This window comes from Apteryx mantelli, chromosome 5 (assembly GCF_036417845.1).
Source record: "Apteryx mantelli isolate bAptMan1 chromosome 5, bAptMan1.hap1, whole genome shotgun sequence".
Classification (NCBI taxonomy): Eukaryota; Metazoa; Chordata; class Aves; order Apterygiformes; family Apterygidae; genus Apteryx; species Apteryx mantelli.
In genome coordinates this window covers 73,721,066-73,744,263 of record NC_089982.1, presented here as the reverse complement: position 1 = coordinate 73,744,263, position 23,198 = coordinate 73,721,066, and the positions used below count along the sequence as shown (strand labels likewise).

General features: G+C 39.1%; 1 protein-coding gene across 2 annotated transcripts in view; it reads right to left on the bottom strand.

Annotated features, from left to right (window-relative positions):
- EVC (EvC ciliary complex subunit 1) overlaps nt 1-23,198 on the bottom strand; it is a 56,860-nt gene that overhangs the window by 2,235 nt on the left and 31,427 nt on the right. The window contains exons 12-19 of one of the 2 annotated variants that reach the window (XM_067298241.1): nt 19,452-19,664; nt 13,470-13,579; nt 11,891-12,101; nt 8,372-8,578; nt 7,461-7,605; nt 4,400-4,508; nt 2,330-2,456; nt 1,552-1,645 (exon numbers count right to left, since the gene is read on the bottom strand). In XM_067298241.1, the coding sequence (XP_067154342.1) occupies nt 1,552-1,645; nt 2,330-2,456; nt 4,400-4,508; nt 7,461-7,605; nt 8,372-8,578; nt 11,891-12,101; nt 13,470-13,579; nt 19,452-19,664 (1,216 nt within the window). The remainder of the gene's footprint in view (nt 1-1,551; nt 1,646-2,329; nt 2,457-4,399; nt 4,509-7,460; nt 7,606-8,371; nt 8,579-11,890; nt 12,102-13,469; nt 13,580-19,451; nt 19,665-23,198) is intronic. The other variant, XM_067298242.1, reaches the window with a different exon arrangement.

Here is a 23,198-nt window from a genome sequence, read left to right as displayed (position 1 = left end):
CTATCCATTAGTTACCACAGAGTTGATCTTCAGCTTGCATACTTGCCAGACACTGAAGCGAGTTTCTGTGAAGTGGAACAGCTGAAAGCACTATCATGCATTTTCTTAGCAAATAATTGCATGTGGTTCTTAACTACCAGCAAATAGAAGAAAAGTCACTTCATGATTTTATGTGATTTGAGACACAACAATCTGATGTTAAAAAGTCACGGTTTCTAGGACCTTGAGCTAAGCTTCCATGTGCATCCCTGGGGTCAGCGTGCACACCAGGAGAAACAGCTCTGCCTGCCTGGAAAATGATTGACTGGGGAAAGAGACTTCAAAATTGCCCAGGTGAGTGAGCTACTTTTCCCTTTCAGAAACCTGTCTCACCTTTCAGCCTCTTTCAAATGTAATGCAAAATGTTTCATTTAGATATTGACAGAGGGATTCCACAGGTCAAACGATGAGAATGTGCACATTCAGATCGTGCCAAGTGTGGATTAGGGAACACAACTGCTATTCTGACAACTTGTCCCTAAGTCTCTGTTGAACTAATGAATTAGTTTAATTTGTTAAAATGGCAGGAAATTAATACAATTTAAGATTTCCTGATTCAATAAGGTTTTACTTTTGAGTATGTGTGTCTCAAGGTTAATTCTTGCATTCTATCCTGAGAAAGAAAGTTGAGAAAAAAAACTCAGCTCTGCTGTCCTCCAAAAACTTAGTGATCAAGCTGAAGACAGTCTTTTTGAAAGAAGATGATAAAGACGAAAACAATAGTTGTGGTTTGAACAGTTAAGTCAAAGACTTACCTCAATGGACACAATGTCATCTATTGGCTAAAGAATTGCCCTGGAGTGAGGAAACGTGACATTTATTTGTGGTTCTGCTACCAGTGAGCTGGGTGACCTTAGAAGGTAACCTTACTTCTCTACATCCCAATTCCCTCATCTATTAGGAAATGGCATGCACAAAAAAATCTCTACTAAAACTATATTGTGTTGTACTGAAAGACATGCACTGCTATGTGGAATGATGTAGTAACTTCCCTGGAAGCAACATTGTTTAGCTTCCACTGAGTGTACTCTAGCAGGTAAGCACTGCTACTCCAGTACTAACTAATGGATAATTGTCCTTGGACACATTTGCCAGAGGAGATTATTCATAAGAACAAATGGGAGCTTTAGCCTATTGGGATATGGTATCTGGCTAATATCAGTGATGTGGAAAATCACTGTAATATGGGCAGGGCAGAATATAATCAGTAGAATAATACCAGATTTTTTTCTATTTGAAAAAAGAATTAAGCATTTTACAACAAGGCCCAGAAGACTATTTACTTCTAAATGCTTGTGCCTTGTTTTCCCTTTTGTTATATTGATTTAAGGAGGGGGAACATATTCTGGTCCAAATATCAGATGGCCCATATCAGCATTGATTAAAATATTAATTGCCTATTCATACTGCCTCTTTTCTGAGCCCAGTCATTAAAATATGGCATAAGTGTAAGCAATCTGCTGACATTGTACCAGGAATAAAGCATTTAAAACAATTTGGGACTGTATCAACCTGTTGGCTTGCTCCTTTTGGAAAGCTGCTTCTTCACGGTGAGTGGAATGCGGGCCAGTGTAGCTAGCTCTGTGACAAAGTCCTGCTCTGCTTCCTGCCCACAGAGATAAAACAGAAGCAAATTAACAAAAATCAGCTTGATTCTGAATTATGTCATTCTACACAGGGGATGACAAAAAAAGGGCATGTCATATGTCATTGCAGAAACACAGAAAACAATAGTTAGCATCAGGGATGTGTTTCCTAGTGCAAAGAGATTCAGTAAGGAGAACTAACTATAGCTTCCAGTTAACAGCACTTGACATGAACACATGTGATGAGGAGCAGCAGATCTGCTGTCCAGCTGTGCTGATCACATCCACACTGTGTTTGGCCCTGGTTCCTTTGCTGTGGCTGTGAACTCAAGTGCACCGAGGTATTAGTAAGAAGGCTGTGGATCCTCCATCTGACTAGATGGAAAGAGATGTCCAAGTAACCAAGAAGTGAAGCTGTACTTGCAACAGACTCAGTACAGAACTGTCAACAAGGAAGACAAAGAATATGATGCCTCCCCCACATTCTAGTGATCTTCTTTAACCTAATCAGTATTCTTTGTGGGAAATTGTTTCAAACCATTAACTTGCCTGTGTTACTGGGTTTTGAGCCATAGCTTCAATGGTGAAGACAGTGGTGAGTCTTAGCACCGATTTCAACTGGGCCATAGAAAAGACCTGCACAACCTGTCAGAGGTTTTGCCATTGACTGCGTCAGATCCGTGAGTCATTTTACCCTAATTTACCTGTAGCTGATTCTCCAACTCAGTTTCTAGCTGATGCAATCCCAGTATCTTCTGTTTCAGAGACTCCAGACGAATCTGCTGCTGCTGTTCAAACTGAGCCAAAACCTTCTCTTGCTGCAGCACCATCCTGATAAAGGGAAATTTGAGAGTATCCATGTTGTTCAGTTCAAGGAAGGAATACAAAGCATATGTATAAGATTTTGTAGAGAGAAAGGCTCATTAACAATATCTGCTCATCCATCTCAAGCTGAGACAACTAATTTTGCTGTGGGTTTTTATTTTAACAGCCTGCATTGGCTGTCCATGGAATACTGGGTCCTTTCTGAGGAAGGAATTGCAGTAGGAGTTTGGGTTGTCCATCCCTGGACTTCAGGAGTTGGATATTAGTGTTCTAATGTTAAAGTCTGCTTTCAAAACCATGGTACATTTTCTGCAGTGAATCCTCAGGTCAGTTTTACTGTCTGGTTGCCAAAGAGACAAGCTGTTAGAGGATCAGGTGGGAAGATAAGGGATTAAGAAGTACATATTTCATTGAGGCTCTTCAGCACCAGGTTGAGACTGAGCCAAAATCTGACAATGCAAAACTTGGCATCTGGAGCATTGACGTCTGTATTATTTGATTGTATTATTTTGCTGGTTAAAGATTAATATTAATACAGTAGAACCTGAATGATTGCAACTTTGTTGAATCTTTAATTCTTCTTTTCTCTTGCCTGATCTAACTTGAAGTAACACTGTCAATCAACCACCATGGTCCTTCAGGGAAGGAGGTACCACAAACCGTTCCTGGCAGCTACACATCGTTAAGTTGCTATTGTCATGGTCAATGCTTGCAGAACATTAGCTTTTAAAATTTGCTCTTTGAACTTGTACTCATAACCTTGCACCAAAGGCCAAAACACATAAAAGAATTTCTATTGGGTTTAATAGGCATGAGGTAAATTAATGGAAATTTTGCCATTGATTCACACAGGTCTGGGATTTGACCCTAGAAGAAATCATAATAGCAATAGGAAATGGGGCTTGATTGCTGACTAAATGTTATGAGACCAACTTAGATACAAAATAACTTTCCTCATTACTGCATTTTCTGCTTGCATGAAGGCCATTTTAACTGTATTTTATTTTAAAATACTGGAATATATTATGGGAGAAAAAAATTGAGACAACAGCTAGAACTGAATTTGTATGTGAGAATAAATGATGAAGTTGATATTGAATGACTGACCAATCTTTTCTGAGACCCTTCATTACAGGAATCCATTTCTAAACTATTTCAAACAAGGATGAAAAACAGAAAGTGGGCAATGATTTCTTTCAATTTAGAAGCAGCAGAGTATCTAAAGAAACTATTAACGTTTTTACCATGTCAAAATTGTAGATGCTATATTGTTTTGGATAATAAAGAAAAAGTAAAGAAATAAAATGATTACAAAAATATATCACATGCTTGCCAAGTCCTGCAAACATACAGAATACAGCTTTTTATGATGCTAACTTATTCCTTTGGATTTGCAGTGCTTTTTTTGTTTGGACTCTAAGTTTTGTAAAACCATATTTAATTTATTACTGATTTTTATTTAATTCACATTTGAGGAATTTGGCCTTAAATTTAGTGCAAGTAAGCCTGACGGTCCAAAGTATTCATTGAAATCTTGGCATTTTGAATATTATTCATGCATTTACATTTATTCAACAGCAAACTAACAAGTACCTTTGATATTTAAAGCAGAAAAGATGTAATGTAATGAATCGAACAGCATCAGTTCCCATCCTTCATTTTAAATTTCTTTTAAAAATTGGCGTATGTTTTGGAATCGTTTTTTGTTCTCTCTTTAACTGTCTATACATAGTTCTTCAGTCTTTAAATAATGAGCATCAAAAAGTTTAATAAGAATGTAATTTTCTGTGATCAAAGGGCAGACATAATTTGGCAAGAGATGCTTCTTTTCTTGCAAAGACAAAACATAAAATGCAAACCTAAGACATTTATTAAGCTAAACATTTATACAGATCAACAACAAGTAGCAACATTAAAATAGAGCCAGCATTACTCCTGCCTGCTCTTACCTTTGATGGACTGCAGACAACACGTCCAGGAGGCCTTTGTTCACTTTTCCTTTCAATGCCTGTTCATTCTCTTGTTTCTTTCTAAGTCTGCTCCTTTCACCTCTTTCTGCTGAAATAACATTTCTGTAAAACTTTCTGCTCAAAATTACAAACTCTACTTTGAACTGGGGCAACTTTTCAATTTATGTTTTGCATCAGCACAAATTAATTAATTAAATTAATTTAAGTTCTAGGTAGTCTTTCCATAGTAATTGCTCTTGAGGGGTACCAAGTACTTCTTATGTACACCTGCTCTGCCATTGTAATTTGTTGCATAATCAGACATTATGATTCATTTCGCTCAGATGCTAATTGCCAGTGAATTCCGATTTTTATCTGTTCTTCCCACTAGGCTGACTGATTAATGTGGAAGTCAAAAGAGACATTTTAGGAAAAGATCTTGATGCCTTAAGTGGGACCTGAAATACCTGAATGAAAATTGCAATGTCAGACATAGGGTAGTTTTCCTCACATCCGCTGTTGTGGATGGCTGCTTTTTTGGAGCATGCAGAAGGAGTGAGGTGGACGGGTACACCATAATATGTGGCTCTACTGCCAATGTTGCTGATGAAAAATTTTGTATTTTAGAGAGAGGTTACAAGTGTATTTGGTAAGGAGAATCATTCCCTCAGTATGGTAATTGTGCCTGGAGACCATCTGATGGATCAGCCCCTTTAAAGAAGGAAGAAATGCGTATGCTCTGCCTCCGGGCTGAGCTCGGATGGGAAGCAGCTGGCTGGCAGGGCTCAGGGCATCCCGGCTGCACCCAGGGGCGCAACTCCAGGCTGTTAAGTGTCACAGACAGACATTTAAGTGCTTCTAGGGTGACACAGCAGCTGAAAGAAGAAAGGCACGAGGATTGCATCACAAATTTGGACTTTAATTAAAGGAGGGCTGGGGCATATTAAACCATCAAAGTTCCATATGGGATCTAGTACTTGCTTCTAATGTGAAAAACACCAACAAAGGAGAAGTAGCCATCCATCGTTACTGAAAAACTCAGCTGGATTGTAGCACACACATGTAGGTTTGCAATACTTTTTTTGCTGTAGCTATTCATTTGACCTGTGACTTTCTGGGTTTTTCTCTGGCCACCAAAGTCTAAAACACTCTTGTTTTTATTACCAACATAAATACTCTCATCATTTCTCATGCCTGTAGGCTTATACTGCAGCAGAAGGGATTTTCTTTTTCTTCTGTTGAAAAGAAAATGTGGTCTCGTAGTAGCTGCTTGCACATGTAAAATTTTTCCTTGTAATTCAAGGAACAGCAATACACTGAAGCAATAATATACCCATACAAACACTGGGAGACAAAATATCCTAAATGAGCAATTATGAAAAGATTAACTGTGGTTTTAGTGACTGGTTTTCTAGATTCCACAGTGTCTTTGGGAGACCAACTGAGAGCAATAATCCAAATGCTGATGAAGCAAAACATTCAAGTATGTAATGGTATCCATCCTAGTTCAGATGAGAGCAGCATTCTGGAAAAGGCTTTGGGTTTACCCCTGCTTAAAGGAACACCAATTTTTTCATTGAAGACTATGTTTGTAGCTGGCTGGATCAGGGACAAAGAGGTCTTTAGAATGAATTTGCGAGAATTTAGGTAACTGATTACCTTGCTTACTGCCAATGACTAAAACACAGATTGTCAAAAATTCCAGCACAGATTTTGCTTAACCTTGGCTTCCAATATTAAAGTTTTAAAGGTTTATAATAGGGCAGTGCTAAAGAGACCGGTTCTGTCTTACAGCCAATGTATGTACCTAGCTCCTACTGGTAATAGCAGATCCTTCCTACCAAAGTATCCGTCCAGCCTCATCTCTGGATCTCAGCCTTGAATGAATAGGCCTGCTCTTAAAAAAATCTCTTTTGTGGTTAAAGAATCAGTTCTATTTAAAATGGGTATCTTTATTTTTAGAAAACAGCTTTCATTAATCCACTCCATGTGTCTCAAAAACTTAGTCTTTGATGTTATTGTCATTCTGCTAACTTGCTAACTTCATTCAATGCCGATAGCCTTCATCCAAGGGCGGGAGAGTCTTTACAGAAGAAGCCTATGATCACGGCTTGCTTTTGTTCTCTTGGGCTGAAGGAACTGAGCTTCTGCCAGCAATTAAAAATAATTCCAGGAAAAAGTGGCTGTATTTATGTTAGATCCAGTAGTTCATAAACCTTATGAGCAGTTTCGCAACCTGTGAGTGGGTTGTGGTTGATAGTTAAGAAAAACCGTGGTAGCTCACAAGCTATTCCAGGCTGGGAATACTTGACTTTTCTCTGTCTCCTCATTCTAATGATTTTTGTCTGCTTTACAGAGAGTAACTTTTCATTGAGCCAAAAAAGGAATCAATATGAGAACCTCTTTCCTAAAGCTGAGGGCATGCATCTCAGAGCAAGCAGACCGTCTGCCAACAGTATTTGTGTTTTCTAACATGGGAGCAGGGATTGCAAACCTGGATCTTCCCCCTTCTGGGCGAACGCTCCAGCTAGTGGGCTCGTCGTATACCCTCTCTCCCTGCAAATATTTAATGTGTTGATTCATATTATTTGCATATATTAATATGCAAAGTTGAAGAGTGTTCATGGTAGAGGTACATGGTAGGTACAAGCTACACTTAGGTTATACTTAGGAGTAACACTTAGCAGCATTAGAAAAATCAATTGCTGGTAATTGTGACTGTGGTGGTATCTCTGATCTTAACTCGATGAACCAGAGTTTGTGGTTATACCATAATCTCTTTGACAGAGAGCCATCTTTCTGTATGTGTTTGTACCAAACAGAGTAATGGGGTCCTGCATCTATGATTGTAATTCAAGTAGTTATTAATAATAATAATTATGATACTTCTACCACTTCTCCTTCAAAGAAGGAAATCGACCTACACATTCATTTTACTTTGCCACTTATTTTAAATAACATATTTCTGTTACCTTTGAAAGACATCTTTACATTGATAAGAAAATGAATGCTATCTGTTAAAAAGCTGTTATTACCTCATAGTTGTCAATATGACACATACCTTGCAAGGATTTCAATTGTTGATGTTTTTTCCCTTCATAAGCTTCTGTGATTTTTCCTAATTGTTGGTAGTAGTTTTGCACGAGTCTATTGATATTATTGCTGGTCCCGTACACACTTTCTACAGCTATTTCCACCAGCCTCTCCTGTATTAAACAAAACAAGTAACTGCTCATTTTCTAAGTCAAGAACTGAAGTGCTTTATCTGCCTAAAACTGAAGGGCTAATATAATTTTGTAAATGCACGCAAGACTGAATTTTGTGCTTTAGAAATGTGGCAGACTGACATGCTGGAAAAAAAAAATTCTATATACCCAGGGAACATTTCAACATGAAAAATTACAGCAAAATCTTTCTAATGTGCCTCACCTCCATCTGGCAAAGGACCATTCCTTTAACTGCTCAATCTCTATAGTTCATTTTGCCTTTTACTTGCAGCAAAGTAAATCAATATATGTGTAGCTCTACTACACTTTCCATCATACAGAAAATCTGAATATTTACTTTGCAAGAATTTTATTAATCTATGAATTGTTTTAATAATCTATAAATTAATATTAAGCTATTCATTATGAATACAATTAATTAACCTTAAACTCTTGATCAACAGATAATCATCTCAATTTCCTCCTCATTTTTCTGATTCCCTTTGTCATCAAGAACTCTTTCAATTCTTTTATATTCTGGGGTTTGGCTTAATGAAACCTGGTTTGCCTGCTGAGTCATTAGAAAATACTGTACTTCTACACTGGTCTTAGTTTATGAATAGTTTGTAAAGTATCTTTAGTTTTAAAGCAGGTTGCAATGTTTTCCCGCTGATACTTCCAAGCATAGGCTAATACATAAATGAAGTTTCCCTCCATTTTATCAAAGTAGTTCTCATTTTGTTAAGAAAGCTGATGATTTCAATACCTTACAGTCCTGTCCATCATCTGAATTCTTTTTTGCAGCTTCCTGTCGGGCATGCTGCAGCAGTGTCTGCCCGATCACTTGCTCCATGTGTTGCTGAAGAAAATGAAGAGCTTCTTGGATTTCGGTGACTAACTGCTGGTGAAATTCTAAATGTGTTTGCTGTGTTTCTTCCTCGAGCTTCTCTTCTTCTTCCAGAATGTGGGACTCCTGGCAGTCAGACAAAATTATAGCAGGCGCTGTGTCATGTAAATGCATTCATAAATTTACTCAGGTTCACTGTGAAAAATGTCTCATAACCATTCAGAATGCTATTCTTTTAATGCTTAGAATCATCTAATTTCCAGTGTAAATTTATGTACGACCACTTAACACATTTGTCTTTGCACTAAAACCATTATTTCAAATATTAATTTTCCCTCCCTGGTTTTTGCCTCCCTCATGATATATATGTGATAATAGTTGCATCCTGTCTCACCAGTCATTCCCAAGCAATGTATTCCCATCTTTCTTTGTACTAGGTACTGTTGAATTTGGTCCTATTTCTATTTCAAATAAGAACAATCTATCTCAAACATCCTGATTTCAGTAGGAGATAACTGTGGATGCCTAGAGAAGAGCAGAAAATGAGGCAAGTATACAGTTAGATTCCTGCAATACTCATCCCATTTGTGGGTGTCTACCTGAGAAAAAGTCAGTGTATTTTTGCCTAAGGCCTTTGAGAGAGTTTTCTGCCACGAACATATTTAATAGCACTCAGAGCCCATTTACACTTGTCATCTACAGCATCCTGTGGTTGTGTATTCAACAGTTTATCAACATATTTCTTAGTTTTGAACCTACTGTGTAATAGCTTTGCTTGATGCTCTCTTATTCTAGTATTAAAAACAAGAAATTAGAAACCAATGAACAATTGTTCTGTATTCAGATATTTTATGCCAGTTTTGAAACCTACAACCCACAAGACACTCCTTTTTTAGGCTGAAGAGCTGTAGTCTCTTGAGTTCCTTTGACCATCCTTGCCACCATTTTCTAGGCTTCTAGTTCTATTATCCGTGAGATGGGGAGGACGGCAGCGAGCAGAGCCATACACCATACTGAAGGTGCGAGTACAACCACAGATTTACGCAGTGACATTCATATGTGGTACGTAGCCTGCAAACATTTTCCCCCTTTGGCTGCCACTTTTATTTTCTTTTTAAATTTCCTTCTTCATTTTTTATGCAATGCTTCTTCATGAAATCAAGCACCATTGCAGTGTTTATTTTGTCTTCTGGTTGTTGTGCCAGGACATTGAACTCAACTGCATTATGGTCACTGTTGCAAAGTGGGTTTTTTTGCAGCAATGGTTTTAAACCAGACTTTGAGCACTGCCCTGGATCAGGCTAAGAGCTGTGTCTGATTTTGCTGTGCGCCTGACCAGCTGCTTCACAAAGAGTCATGATACTGTCTTGGGGTCCAGAAGTTTAACTTGACTTCACTCCCCAGTCTATGTGTAGGAACCTCAATCTCCTCTACTATTTGGACCCAGAATTTCAAATGGATTGAGCTTCCGCATTACTTTCCTTGACAATTAACTTCTTTAACCCACTTTTACTCTATACGCTCTTTAGCACACAGCTGTACACACTCTCCAGCATGGCCTGTTCTTTCTTATGTGTACCCTGGTACTACAGTTTTCCACAGTCTTCTTTTGAGTCGCTGATGTCCCTCTTCTATCAATATTCTCATTTAAGGCTAAATAAAATGAAATTATTCTGGGGGATTCTATAGTATCTACATTCCTTCTGGGAAATAGGAAATGCTAGTATGAAAAAAACCTGCTCTGCCCACATTCATCTGTGAAAAATAATGAAAACCCTATTAATGCTGGGTTATTCTGACATGTCTTTCTCAATAGCTCAGGCATGTGGTTTTAGTTTTGTTTTTTTTTAAGACAGTGGTAAGTCATAAAACAGTTTCTCTTTTTTTAAAAGACCCAATGTCATGTCATCATGACTCAGGTAGGCTTCTGTACTTCTGTTTTCCTGAATGAAACTTACATTTTATATGAAATTAACAGATTAATTCCCCCATAATGCTGTCTGCCAGTCTAAAATTGGCACAACCTCAAATTAAATTTAGCTAAAAATACTGTATCAGTAAAACTCTGGCTGAGGGTCTGTAAATCAACTCCTTATACATTAGTTGTAGTTTTGGAGGATCTTCCAAAATCCACATCCAGTCCCTATTTCTCCTTTGGCAGCATGGATCTTATATATATTTTGAGGTATTTCCTTTCTTTTTAGCTGGCCTTGGAAAGAGGCTGTAATGGAGAGAAGCCAAAAGAACACTAATACCTGGGGACATTTGATTTTTGTTAGGGAACACAGTGATTGCATCAATTAAGGTCTCTGTGGGAGCTAAGTGACTGCATGGGAGAGAGTAGTGGAAAGCACATAAATACAAACAAGATTAATGCAGTCATATGTATTTATATTTTATTATTCAAGATCTTTACACTTAACAAGTACTAGTTCAACAGAAAAATAACCTGTGAAACTGGCAGCAGACAGAATTGAATTTCCTTATTCCTCTTCCAGGTGGGGAATTAGGGTTTGTATTACGTAAATAGGAATTAGAGGAACGCACAATATTATCTCAGCTAATTATGCAGGGAGAGAATGGAGCACAGAGCTACAGTGTGTCTGATGGGTTCAACCTATACATGCAGCAACACTGGGTTGGGCAGCAGCTAACACTGATGCCTGCTAGGAGGGTCCTCTGAGGGGGAAATCTGAAATCCAGTATTGTTCTAGGCAAGTATCCAACACAGGTAAGTATATTAACCAACAAAACCTAATATTAACCTGAGAGGTTAACCCTAAAACACATAGTCACCAACTAATTTGAGACTGACTGGTGGGACCAGTAAGCCTAAAAATCACTTCAATTTTCTCCTGTCTCCCAGAACTACAGGAGTCAGACCATTTGAAAGGAGGGCAGGGGAATGGACGCTGAGCCAGCTCAAGGACAGAGAAGAAAGAAAAACGGTGACAGTACAAAAGAATGTGCTAGGTCTTCTGGAGGAAAAAACTTCTTCGTATGACCCTCAAGTAAGGACTTTCCAAGTGCGTGTTAGGATCACTAGCAGAGTCAGTGGGAATTTCTCTCACCCTGAAACCGACTTGTGTAAAACTCCTTCCTTATACATATTGCCACGACTTACTTCAATTAGTATTTTCATATAAAATAACTAAATCAGTTTGCTATGATGACTTTCCCACTGAGGAAAGATGATACCTATCATATTGCAAATAGATAAAATACTAGGGAATTTAAAGTGTCTGCCCAGACTAAAATAGGTATACACTTAGCTACCTCCCTTGTTGAGAGTGGGTGCATTTTTTGACAGAGAGAATTCTCCTTTCTATTCAGAACTTTAACATTTTTATTTCTTGTGATCTCCTACAGCTACTTCCAACACCAGACGTCACAGTGCATGAGAAGGCTGGAAGGAAACCAGCAGAACCCTGTACCTACCACTGCTTTCTGTAGCTGCCACTGATCTTCATCTTGGCAGTGGGAGGAGCTCTTCTGCAGGACATGCTGCTCCCGCAGCTCCTGAAGCAAGCTCTTCTTCCTGGACATCCTCATGCGGGTCAGAGTAGCCATCCCAATGTTTCGGAGACTTACCCTTCTGAGTACTGAACTCAGCAGAAGCTTGTGTTTTTGCATTATATAGTTCACAGACCTGTAAAAAGGACCATTAAAAAAAAAAAAATCAACCAACTAAGCTGCTTGCTGATTTTGCAGGTTCCACAAAACAATTGCACAAAGATAACAAAATTGCTATTTACGCTATGTAACATTTTCCCATACAAAGCATGTCTTAGAATGCTTTTCAGTTATAAAGTATGGGTACCACAGTGACGGATTTCTAGTCTGGTCATGTCAAAGTTAAATTAAAATAAAAATATGAAGAAAAGAGAAAAATAATATCTCTCATAGCTCACATCATTTATCTCATAATAAAAGGTGTTTTAATAGAAGATTTTAAATAAGATAATGAGAGAATGTAATGAGAGCTACAGGAAAGATATTTTAAGTTGTATGAAATGCAGGACAGCATGCCTTTGATTAGCAGTGGGGCACTGTGTGAAGAGACCTTGAAGAGGCTAGTGTTAGCCAACAGGGCAGACATGGCTGGAGGAAGTTTGTGGTGACTTTTAAAAAAGGAGAGCCAATTTTGAAGTTGATTCTGCACAAAGTGAATGAAAAACTATTAGAACTGTTTGCAGATTTGGATAAACTTGATATGCTTCAAGGTGGGTTTGTGTCTGAATCTAATTTGTATGTATGTGTAAGGCATCATGAGCCCTTTGTAAATACTAAAGTCTGGGGAAATGGAGAAGTCAGAGAAGGTGAAAAAACATGGTTGATTTAAAAAGTAGAGACAAAATAATGGAGTGCAATGGCAAAAATACCAATATTCCAGACACATAGGTCTTCAACTGATTCTTTGGTAATGAGAAGACCATGGTGAATTGATATCATTTGATATCTTAATCAAATCAAAAAAAGGCAGATAACAAAACTTTGGTTTTTGACAAGTATCTCCATTAAAGGGACTTTTAGCTGAACATAGGTAAGATAAAGCTAAAAGTTTCTTTGGTGAATACGGACAGAGAATGCAGAGGAGTCATTACTATGCAAAGATGTGGTCAGCTGCACTCTAATGGCAGAAAGCAAAGGTAAGGTAATGATGCTGGACTGAGCATTTTATCTTGAAGGACAGCCAAATCCAGTGTGACAAACAGTGTGCAAAGCGAGGCTGGTGCAACACTGGGAATCATTCACAAACACAGGAGCAGATATACAGAAGCATATCACCTGACAAATCACAGAAAACTTTACTGTTCACACTGACCAGGAGACATGATATCTGATGTTTTTGCTCCATCAATGCTAAACAGGGCAATTAATACTCATTCAGACAAAAACCTACAGTAACTGCCTCTTTGGCTGAAGAAGCGAAGAAGCTTTCCCCAATGGACTGTACATGTTTTTTTTATAGTGCATGCAGTTCTACAGCACTGCTTAGTGATAAAACCATACTTACTCATCACTGAGGCCTCCTAGTCTGCTTACGACACCTTGAATGATCTTCTCTTGTTTCTCAGACAGATGTTTTTGTATTACAGCAGACAGGGCATACTCCTTTAGCCATAGCTAAAAGCAGGGAAAAGAGTTACAATTGTAAGATACTTTGATTTCAGTCATTCTAACATTATATTATGAATCAGCATTATTTTTCATTAATAGTGCTACAGACAATCAATCCTCCCTTTGAAATATCAAATTCATACTTACTTGCAATTATTCTACTTAAGAATATTTTTCTCAGTGCTCAAAGTCTGACCCAAAGCTCACTGAAAAGAATATGAGCCTTTGCACTGATTTGGATCAGTTCTGAGCTGTCTCCTACAAATTTTCTAGTTTCTGCAAACAGAGGACCAAGGGAAAAAGAACAATGACACACAAAATATTGCATTGACTCTTATTAGCATGTTTCAGTGGGCTTTTTGTTTGATTCTTTTTCCCTAGTAGAGAAGGTAGGTTTTATTTTCACTGAACAAAATAAAGATAACATCTTCCATCATACTTTTGTATATAGTAAACAGTGCTGTCTAATAGTTAGAAATGGAGATTGGGTGATTAGGTGCATGGATTATAAGTATACAGCTCCTTCAGGGTGATATGTAGATCAGAGAATTTTTAATCTCTACAGGTTTTGATGGATTTTCCTTTAGACTGTAAATTTTTGGAGATACAGACTTTGATTTTGTTTAGTGTATTACCAGCATTTAATGACTAATAAGCCATAAATGAAATGACCGTGAGGCCTAAACTCTATTAGTGTGAGGTGAAGAGTATATTTTAGGCTATATTGGCAGTTGGATAAATGCAGGCTGCTTGCAGACATAAGCAGAGCCCTAAATTACATATAATACTCAGGCTCTCTGACAGTTTCACTTCATATTCTAGCCTCATTGGGACTAAATTTTCTGCTATAGTAGATAGCAAGACTGCACTAGATCAATATATCTCATCTCCTAGCAAAGAATTAGATGTGTAAGATGCAATCTCTGCTAGTATTAGGAGTGTTACTGGGCTTTCATATTTGTTAGTCTTTTCCTTGGGAAGGAGTGATCTGTGTGGGAGAGAGACTTTATCTGTGAACGCAGAATGACTTCCCCCAGGAGGTACCGAACATCAGAAACCACATCATCAGCCACTTGTAAAAGCTAAGTGTATTTATTTCTTTGATAGAGCATTCTCTTTAGTATACACAGCAACACATACATTGACCCCCCTCTGCCCAGAAAACCTTGCCAAAACACACGCTTCTGAGCCGGATGCCTAGGGAAGGATGGGCGAGCAGTGAGCCCGTGACGGACAGAAGGAGTTCAGCCGAGCTGGGGAAGCAGTGTGGGGAGGAGGGTCCGTATGGCCCTGGGGAGCCCGGCAGGTCTCCCGGCCAGAGCTGCAAGTCGGAGCCGTGCAGCCGGACCTCCGTGCTGACGTGTCTGGGCGATGCTGCGAACCACAGACCGCGGGGGAGCGCAGCATCTGACACCCCAAGGGTCAGATTAAGGGTGGACAAGTGTCCAGGTTATCATCATGGCAGGTGCCAGCACACGCCTGAGGCAATAACTACCGCAGCATTTCTCTTCAGCAGCTCTGTTTGCGGATACCGTTTCCTAGTGTTTCACACCTCCGCATATGCCTAGTTTACCAAGCCCATCCATTGTAGGGGGTATTGTAATGGCTCTTTCAGCAGTTAAAGAAGGAGGGCTGCAAATGACCTTTTACTTTGCAGAAGGATATTTTCAATGACAGACTGCTTGTGGCTCAGTTGTGGCTTCCCATCATTTTTCAGAGACTTGCTTATTAATTGAGAAGTTGTTCTTAAAGTACCTATCTGCCCATGTACTCTCAAACAGCATGCAGATTAAATCTGATGTAGATTGCTGAGATAGGGAAGACAGGAGAGTTTTCTTTGATTTATAATTGTAATTGCAAATGTTAGAATATTGCAGCCAAGAAACAAAACACTGCTGCTGCTATCAGTATATCCTGTCCAAAAAGGCACTCAGAATGGTAACAAAGACAGGGATTGCCGTACCTGTTTACTTCTTATTGTTTATTAAGAAATAACATCGTTCTGTAATGGTGAACACTGACTTTCTTTTAAAGGCAAAGAATGAGTCATTTTCACTGAGAGTACATCTAACACAAGCTGTATGCAAAATATAAAAAAGGTCTCTTGACCCCTCTGAGACCAATGGGAAGCTTATAATGCAATATAGAATCACCCCTGGCACACCGTTATTAAACTGAACAGTGGAAATGTATCAGCCATTTAAATAATAACAGAACAAATTTAGAGGAAAGAAAGGGGATTACTATGCATTTAAGAGGAGGTGATAAATAAGGAAGCTTTAGATTTAGACCAAATAGTAAACTACTGTTTTGTCTCAGAAAGACCATTAGGAAGATGATCAAGATGGCAAGGATAAAATGGGAATAGGAACAGAATATTGTATGTTTTATTGGTATTGACACTTCAGCTGCTCACTAGGATGGACTAGGAAGGGCTGGACATTTTCCACCCCCAAAATACTAGAAGAACTCAAACATACAAACATAAATGCAGCATCAAAGATTCTCCGTGAATCTTAATTTGAGGCTGGTGGCATATGGCTGAAAAATAGCAAAAAGGGACAGCTATTTCATCAAACCAGGGGAAAAGGTCAGCCTTTGAGCTGCACTGATCTTCCACCACTGGGCCAAGTTGCCTGGGGCCTTTTAAAGCTTTTCCTTTTCTTGGGGATGGTCCTACACTGCTGGGAGACTCAAAACCATTAAGGGAAGATGGGGCTTCCCCCCATTACATTATACAGAGTCCTATATATATTTCATAGTTTTGCCTCTCCACCTTCCTGCCAAAGGTGCTGGGAGCACTGGGAGAAGAATCAAAGAGGCTGAGAGAGGCCACCAGAAAGTCTGCATCTTCAGTCAGACTGGGCTGCCTGAAGAGGAACTGTGTTGTACCTAAATTACAAGCTCTCTTGATGCAGCATCCCACATCACTTTCTTGTTCATCTCAGCACTTGTCCAGTATAATGTCACCAAATATTGCTCAATACTGCCAGATCAGTACAAACAGGATTGAGAAAATGACTCTGTTCTGCACTCGGTGACTGGAATGGAGCATGGGATCTCTGATTCCTTGCCTGCTTTTAACCGTTAAAATCAGGGACAAAATCATTGCCAGTGGGAGAGTGTTTGGGCTGGAAGACATGGAACTCCAAGGAGCGTTAGGCTACTTGAAGAGTTATTCCAATCACCATGAAAAAACAAAACTCTATGGAAGTGACAGAAAGCAGTAAAAAGCACACCACGTCAGAATTGATAAGCAGATGCTGACTGACCTCCGTGGGTGTCAAGCAATGATGTGGGTATGGATGGAAATCTCCTCACCTCCCTGTGTCTCTGCACATTGCTTGGTGTCTGGTTTCCTGGCAACAAGTCAATTATAAGATCTTCTGGAGCATAGCTAACACTGAGTATTAATCTTTGGCAGTAAAGGTTTTGAGTATGCCTTTGGTAAGTAATGGAAACCTTTTTTTTATTAAACCCAGGTAAGCTCACTCTTTCTGCAACTCTCAGTTTGACACTTTTAGCACAGATTCTTTCAGGAAATCGAAGGAAAGCAATTTTGCTCTAACAGTCTGTAGATGGTGTATGACGCATGCTGAATGCCAAGTAAGTACGCTAAGCAAGTGCAGCACTTTGCCCCGTGTAACTAGTGCACAGACATGAATGCTGTTCTAGAGAAATCATGAGACCGCTAAGATTTAACCAAATAACAAGATCAAAAAGTTTTAAGAAACTCCCATGGGCTCACAAAGGGCTTGATCCAGCCTCTGGTGCAATCAAGAGGTAAAAAAAAAAAAAAACTGACTTAAATACAGCTATCACGATTTACACCAGCTGAGGATCTGTTGCCCTTGCAAGTGGAGGGAAGGGTGGCGAAGGAGGGTGTCCGCATGATCACTAGATTTATTCCTATTTGCACCACTCATATCCTCAAGCTTGTAAGGCAAAGTGAAATAAGAAACAGAGTTTTTCTTTTCCAGCATAAAATAGATTCTGTTCCCTCAAAGGACCTCATATCCCAGACGTGTTTAAAATGCTAGGAATGATAAAACAAATACACCTCAGGTTAATGGGAAAAATGTCTTTGTGAGTCACCTTGGTAAGCACACTTAAATACCCTGGTGAAAAGCTTTCTGGTGTTAGACAGTCTTCCCAGTTCTGTAGAGCAGATGACTATGTAACTCTTAGTGCAGCATGTTTATCAAAGGGCAAATGAGAGACATATCTACTATAGGAAAATGCCTGGTAAATTAAAAGGCCTGTCGATATGAATGTAGATTTATGGACTCTTCTGTCATACTCAGCACTGTAACATCTGCAGGATCTCCCAAATGACTTGAACACCCATCACAACTGTTTAATCTCTTTTCTCCTTCTTTCCCAAAGGGGGGAAACCAAGTTGTCCTTTTTGTAGGGTACAAGTGCCTCTTTATTGTTTAAATACACATGCTGCTGGGTTTATACTAGGGAAGGTCCAAGAAAAGCACTTTGCATCTGAATGTAAGATGCTGAGCTGTGTGATATTTTTCAGACTCGTTTATACAGGAAAATCTCCAGCCTAGCTGGAATAGCTATCCCTCTGCATGCTCTCTTTGGAGATACAGCAGACTTTTTTCTAGTTTAGTTCAAGCTACTTCTAAAAAGCCACATGCTAAAGTGGAAAAGCCACTCAAACTCATGCAAAGAATATCATCTTGAGGAATCATATGTTTTCCCATAAAGAGGTCTCCTCTAAAAATTTATTCCACAGAATCAGTCACCCTTAGGAAAGCTCTGTCTGCTGTTCAGGCAATTTTTATGTGGAATAAGGCCCAACTGCAGGTGCTGGTGACCCAGAGAACAAAGTGGCTGTTCTGTCATTGCTCAGTGAATATCTCATTTGATAGCTCAGTAATTATTGTTAATGATGTCAGCAAACCCTTTATTTTTTTTTCTTCAGCCTGAAAGCCATCTACTTTATATTATGAATGCTAAGACATACTGAAAGTGATGGAAAGTCAGCCTTCTAATTTAAATATCCTATGCTTGGGCATGACTTGAACATTGGAATTCATGTACAATGAATTGACTCAACTCCATCAACCTTTCCCTTGAAAAACTCCATTTACTCCATATATTTCAGCACACACTTGAAATTTGGGAAGGGCATACCTTTGTATAGGAAAGGTCTTTCTTTACTAAGCCATATAAGCCTTCAAAGCAGTGTTAATAAAGAGATAGCATTTCATGGATAAATTGAAGGTTTATTTGAGTTCCTGCCTAATGCTAAAGATACCCGCCCCTGAATTTATTGTTGCTTTTCTCCTCCAGTCTCAATGCCCCCTATGCTGGGCACAGACAGAACAGAAGAGCAGGCTGCGTGTTTCAGCACCTTCTCAGAGTAACCATCAGTTTTATACAACATGTGTATCATGTATTTGCACTTAATATAGTATTAGGCATTAGACACACGTAAGAGGTATTGATTATTGTAAGGCCTCCTGTCCTGTAAACTGTATTCATATGTAGCATTTTTACTTGCTGTGAACAAACCAACTGAAGTTTTTTTTGACCTGTGTGTGTTTCTGTAGATGCTCAAGGGTTAAGGACAATGTGGAATCAGACACAAGCCTTCCCAAAAAAAGTTTCTGTGCTCGCAAAGCTGTCAAACACTGTGGACAGATGTTCAGTAATTACTCTTTGACTCTTCTGTGCAAGCCTACATGCACAGCATATATATTCACTCCATACTGCAGTTTGAACTGCCCATCCTGAGGCTGGACCTGAATGGACAATATATTTGCATACAAAATATTCCCCACAGATAAACAGCTTGATAATTTCTTCCCATATTGCTGTTTTCAGAAACAGGGATACCAGAACGCGATACTGGTCATACCTTTTTCTCTTGCAGCAGCTGTTCCTGGAAAAGCTTCCAGCGTCTCTGGCGGTAGACGTCCCATTTCTCCAGCTGAGGGACCAAATTCTCCTGCCATTCCTCTTTCAGAAGTTCACATTCTCTTACAGAGAGGCCGGTCACAACGGGGAGGGTCTGAAGAAACAGCTCCTTTACCAACTCCGCTAAAGCATGGGAAGCTTTAGAGTACAGTTCCTAACAGCGGGACAAGGAAGGACAGAGTGACACAGGTAAGAATGTGGAAACCCCAGGCTCTTTGGAGCTGTCTGTCTGCATGTCCATGTCTCAGTTAACACACTTAGCCACTGACCTCCAGAGCTGCAAGCCAATGCCACTAATGCTTGAGCTAAAAAGAACAGATTTTGTAGATGGAGCCTGCAACAACTTAAATGTTCTGGTTTAAGGCACACAAGAGTTATTTATAATGCAGTAGTTGCATTATAGTTACAGTTATAATGCAAGTAGTTGCATTATAGTTGCGTATTGCAGTATGAGATCTAGAATCTTAACTGTTGCCCACATGCTACTGCAATACAAATGATTTCTTGTTTTACTGGCTATGGTGATGTGCTATAAAAGCCCCACTTGTTTTGAATGTTACTGTGGAAACAATCCTGCACAGCACAACATCTCATAGACATATTTTAGAAGGTACTGATACAAAACGAATGAAGGCAAGAGATAAAGAAGAGTTAAAAGGGACAGTATGGCATTTAGTTAGACAACATTGACACTAGTCAATTGTTCAAATTCATCCTGATGTGGAGCAGGTGCAAGGCTAGGAAAACAAATATTTTCTGGTGTTGTTATTAAACTAATCCCATATGAATGATTTTCAATTGCTGAGGCTGTTTCACTTGCAAGAAGTGTTTGGGTGATTTAGTCATATGGCATCCAAGCTACTAAGTCTTTTCAAAACACATAATTTCACTGTCAAATACATAGTGATGATGTGAGCTATGTTTGCAAACTTGCTAGAAACTTGTGATCAACCCTGAGGAGAATGACTGAGTGCAGGTAGCTTTCCCTAGAGGAAGAGAGAAAACAAAGACACCTTGGAAAGGTCACAGACACTGCGACGCTCCAGCAGTATGAAGAGCTATTTTTGTGCAAGTTCCACATGTTCTTACCAATCCAAAAAGCTTTATTGCCTGCCTGTTTTTGCTTTTATTGTAAATCACCGTTAGCCTTCTGGAAAACACTTCAATTTATTTCTTTTCCTTTAAAATATAGCTAATACTTTTAAAACTTTTTTCAGCATTTCTGTTGCAAAAACAAGTAAGTCAAGTCTTTCTAGCTGTTGTCTTCCCTTAAATATGGGTTTAATCATAATCTCTTAAGTAATGAAAAACCAGACTCCCTCTATAGAAACACAGACATATTTATCTAAATGTCAAAAACATTTGCCTGCCACTCATGCACATGAAAAGTTTCAGTGGAGTTGTCTGTCGTTTGGAGACACGCTGGTACAACAAACTTGTAAGAGCCCATTCTAAATCCTATATATGGTATCATAAAAAACACAATAAAACAACAAAGAAAAAAAGAAGTTTAATTTGCAAAGTCAAGGTCTCAGAAATAATGAGTGAGCAGAATTTAGGCTGCATGTGAATTCTTGGCCCTGTGCATGACTGCATAATGATAAATTTTGGGATCCTGTACTATTTCCACAGCACCTTTCTCCTATTCAGTGTTTAGGATTATCAGTACTCACTGAATGGGTAGATATTTTTGTCTTTATTCTGTATGTAGCCTCATGTCTCATTTATTGTAAAATATCCAAGCTGTGCACTGAATACAAAATTATTATTCTCCTCCTGGGATCACTCTAGGATGCTAATCACCATATTAATGAGCTGTTTCACTAACAATAGTTTACCTTAACAGCTCCCTGCACTAACCCCATTTTATGAATAAAATCAAGACACGACACTATCAAAGGTGTTCACTACACCTGCAAGATGAGGCGTCTTGATCTTTTTTCCACTCTTAGCTGTTTAAAGCATGCAACATTTTCAGAACACAGCTCTCACTGATTTTGTTTAATCTCAAAGTGTTCTGAATGCTTGTATATTGGGCTACAGGTTTCTGAATTTAGACACTGGGCATGAGTATCAGAATTCTGGCAGCACTGGAACAGGGCAGTGGAAGGACAATGTAAGGGACCATACTGCAACTAAACTAAATACAGTTTTATGGGAAATTACAGTCCAAAGAATTTCTGACATCTGCCCACAAGTGCATCCTATGCAGCAACTGACTATAGTTACTTCAGCTCTGCTAAACTTTCCCCAGATGAAATAACTAGACTAGATGTTGGGAAACACTGAAAAGTGGAATGAAACCTGCTACTCCATTCAGGAGCAGGTTATCGGCTGAGAGATGCCCCAGAGGGCATAGGAGTATTCTCAGACCTGACTGTACATATCAGAGCACAGACAATTCGCAATGCAGGTTTATTCTGTGCTGAAGAAAGGATCTCCCCCACTCCTTTATTATTATAGTTACCAGTTCGTGTTACAAGAGGCAGGACTTATACTATCTTAATAATCCGTGGACCTGTGGACCTGGCTTAGCTTGCCAACACCAATGCAAAGTGGTTTGTTTGAAATCTCTCTTCTGCTGCTATTTTTCTACCTTAAATCTCAAGTCTCCAAATTGTAGGCTTTAGCATAAGCTCAAAGATCCCATGAATCTAATCTCAGTATCCCATACAACATTTAAACAAGTATAATTGTATCTCCTCTAAACCATCTTTCTCTGAGCTTTTCTAGCCTTTCAAGGCAAGCTAATTCTCCTGCCTTTACTCAGTTTTAAGATACAAGAAATTCTCTTGGGTCTAAAATAGTTCAGAGGCAGCACAGAAGAGTCCGTGGCCATTTCTATTGCAAACTCAAAAGATCACAGGCAGGGAGTCAAAGGGCTGATTCTTAAAGAAATAGTTCCCATTATGGCAACTATATCACTTTGTAACACATCTTGCTGCAGCCTGACGGCATTTCTTTGGTGTGCTGACGGCCCTGTGTTATTATTTACTAGGAAATCTTCTGCACAGAACATAAAGAAGGTATTTTGTTACTTGTTGGCATGCCATTTTGTTTAAAGACCACAGCATTCTGCTTGCATTCCCTGCAGCTTCAAATTGTTTTGAATACTTTGGCACTTCCACTGTCGGTGCATAGTTACCCAAGAAAAATGTGACTAGGTCCTCATCCCACATAATTACATAACTACATAACCTCACAAGTGTGATGGACGTAGTGATCTTTAGATCTTCACATTGAAGATGCTTAACTTTGTTGGTGAAGTACTTCATGGCTTTCTGCTGAAAGTGGTGTGAAAGGACAAGAAAGTCAGATTAGTGGTATCAACAGTCCCCAAGCTTCTTTTTCTCTAGAAATGAAAATGCTGGGTGCATAAATGGTTGTCCATTTACGCAGTCCTCCATTATGGCCAGACTAAGCAGTAAGTATTTTTCATTTCTTGCATGACGAAAACCAGCATGCAAGAAGGAGGAGGACCATTCTGGTGCTGCACCCTCAGACAGAGTGCTACTTAACTGTACTGTCCACTCTAAATTCTGCTACAAATTCTGTTCTGCGTAGGGTACAGATCCTGTACTTATTTGAAAGGTCATGGAGAACAGGAGAGGTGCCCGAGGACTGGAAGAAAGCCAATGTCACCCCAGTCTTTAAAAAGGGCAAGAAGGAGGACCCAGGGAACTACAGG